The 2,500-nt window shown below is 44.1% G+C and overlaps 3 protein-coding genes across 4 annotated transcripts in view; 2 read left to right on the top strand and 1 right to left on the bottom strand.

The window, feature by feature from the left end:
• LOC125040034 (actin, muscle-like) overlaps nucleotides 1–1,900 on the top strand; it is a 14,235-nt gene extending 12,335 nt beyond the window's left edge. Inside the window, exon 3 of the mRNA XM_047634457.1 lies at nucleotides 1,719–1,900. The gene's annotated coding sequence lies outside the window, so the exon portion shown is untranslated. The remainder of the gene's footprint in view (nucleotides 1–1,718) is intronic.
• On the top strand, nucleotides 551–1,900 carry LOC125040033 (actin, muscle-like). Its single transcript, XM_047634455.1, has one exon. It carries the CDS (start codon nucleotides 587–589, stop codon nucleotides 1,715–1,717), a length of 1,131 nt encoding a protein of 376 aa, XP_047490411.1. The 5' UTR covers nucleotides 551–586; the 3' UTR covers nucleotides 1,718–1,900.
• An 89-nt stretch (nucleotides 1,901–1,989) lies between these two features.
• Nucleotides 1,990–2,500, bottom strand: part of LOC125040036 — a 3,673-nt gene continuing 3,162 nt past the window's right edge. For both annotated transcript variants that reach the window (XM_047634460.1, XM_047634461.1), the window contains exon 4: nucleotides 1,990–2,500. This exon is cut by the window's right edge and continues 55 nt beyond it. In XM_047634460.1, coding sequence (XP_047490416.1) covers nucleotides 2,317–2,500 — 184 coding nt within the window. In that variant the 3' untranslated portion in view covers nucleotides 1,990–2,316.

Raw genomic sequence — 2,500 nt, 5'->3', positions numbered from 1 at the left:
TTGGGTTGCTCTTAATATCACCGTTTTCCTTATTTTGGTCTCACTTCATGCTGAAGAAGTATCGAAACAATCATCCTGGGATTAACGTATGAACAAAAAGTATTTAAAAACTCTCTATTGCTTTAATTACCCCAGCCAACCCAGTTAAGTCCACAAATCCTTTATGAATGACCTTTATGGCCAACAACTATAGATAAGAAAACGACTTTAGTAAAGTACCATTTCCTTCGACCTACACCAAAGTTATATCCATTTTTGGGCAGTTTCAAACGACCAGAAATTTGGAATTGATAATTGAATAAAAAGGCTTCTTACTTCTTTGCTTCGAAAAGCGATAACGTTATAAAATCAGTTTTTATACTCTGTGAACAAATTATATGTCTAGACAGTACATACTTATGTATGTATATGTATATATATGCATATATATTTATATATGTCTGTGTGTATATGTGCGTGTGTGTATACAGCATACACGTGTGTGAGACGGTATGTTTTGTACAAGAAAATCTAAGATAACTAAACCCTTTTTTTCTGTTTCTTATTCGTTATATATTTTCTTTTGCTAGAAGAGACTCCAACCAACATGTGCGACGACGACGTAAGCCCCCTTGTGGTTGACAATGGCTCCGGCATGGTCAAGGCCGGTTTCGCCGGAGACGACGCCCCTCGCGCCGTGTTCCCCTCCATCGTCGGCCGCCCCCGTCATCAGGGTGTGATGGTCGGCATGGGTCAGAAGGACGCCTACGTCGGCGATGAGGCCCAGAGCAAGAGAGGTATCCTGACTCTCAAGTACCCCATCGAGCACGGTATCATCACCAACTGGGACGACATGGAGAAGATCTGGCATCACTCCTTCTACAACGAACTCCGTGTTGCTCCTGAGGAATCTCCCGTCCTCCTCACTGAGGCTCCCCTCAACCCCAAGGCCAACCGTGAGAAGATGACCCAGATCATGTTCGAGACCTTTAACACACCTGCCATGTATGTGGCCATCCAGGCTGTGCTGTCCCTGTACGCCTCTGGTCGTACCACTGGTATTGTGCTCGACACTGGTGATGGTGTGACCCACACTGTCCCCATCTACGAAGGTTATGCTCTTCCTCATGCTATCCTTCGTCTCGACTTGGCTGGTCGTGACCTGACTGCCTACCTGATGAAGATCATGACTGAGCGTGGCTACTCCTTCACCACCACCGCTGAACGAGAAATCGTTCGTGACATCAAGGAGAAGCTTTGCTACGTCGCCCTTGACTTCGAGAGTGAGATGAACGTTGCTGCTGCTTCCTCATCCCTTGAGAAGTCCTATGAACTTCCCGACGGTCAGGTCATCACCATTGGCAACGAGCGTTTCCGTTGCCCCGAGTCTCTGTTCCAGCCTTCCTTCCTGGGTATGGAATCTGTCGGTATCCACGAGACCGTGTACAACTCCATCATGAGGTGCGACATTGATATCAGGAAGGACCTGTTCGCCAACAATGTGCTTTCTGGTGGTACCACCATGTACCCTGGTATTGCTGACCGCATGCAGAAGGAAATCACTGCCTTGGCTCCTTCAACCATCAAGATCAAGATCATTGCTCCTCCTGAGCGCAAGTACTCCGTATGGATCGGCGGTTCCATCCTGGCCTCTTTGTCCACCTTCCAGTCCATGTGGATCACCAAGGAGGAGTACGATGAGTCCGGCCCTGGCATTGTCCACCGCAAGTGCTTCTAAGCATTTTCCCTTGAAATCTAAAACACTCAGACATCTTTCCATTTTGCTTTTGGTATATAAGCATTTATCTCAAGAGCTTAATGGACCGACAGACGTTGACGGGCAGATTTATAACTGTTGTTTTAGGTTTTTCCTTAAACTATCCGAATAATTGTTGAACTTTAATATATATCTACCATTTTATTACCTTCTTTATTATCCCACTATTGCTTTCTGGTTTATCAAGAGGACAAATGTTTTACTAAGAGTAAAATGTGGCACTGAAATATATATTCTATAGATAACTTTATTGAATAGAAATACATTACATTTCTGTACACCAGTTTCGATTTTGAGTATAATCTTATTTGATACACTTTACAGTTATTTTGACATTCTATTATTTTTTAGGAAGAGGGGTTACCTAATGCTCTATAGAAATGCATTCCTCTAAAAGCTAAAATATATTAAGTAATTCAAACTGTCGCTCTGAAGATACATGTTTTAAAGTACAAAAACAAGATCCGCGAGGGAGAGGTGTAAATTAAGAAGGGAAAAACAAGTTGAACAACAGGAGTCAAATATTATGAGAAACGTTGTGAATACATAATAAAAAGAGTCTATATTGGAAGTTCACACACGGAGTACTGTGCCACCTGACAATCGTCCATCGCAAGAGCAGGGGGACCGTCCCCTCTGAGGACGAGAGACATGCACAGCTCTGTCGTATTGCCTTCGTCGTCCAGCCATATAACGTCTTCTACGGGGCGCCCGGAGACCCACTTCCAGGTTCCAGTGTTGTCT

The sequence above is a fragment of the Penaeus chinensis genome, chromosome 28 (assembly GCF_019202785.1).
Source record: "Penaeus chinensis breed Huanghai No. 1 chromosome 28, ASM1920278v2, whole genome shotgun sequence".
Lineage (NCBI taxonomy): Eukaryota > Metazoa > Arthropoda > Malacostraca > Decapoda > Penaeidae > Penaeus > Penaeus chinensis.
Note: the sequence above shows the minus strand (reverse complement) of the source record. Positions and strands in the feature narration are given on the sequence as shown.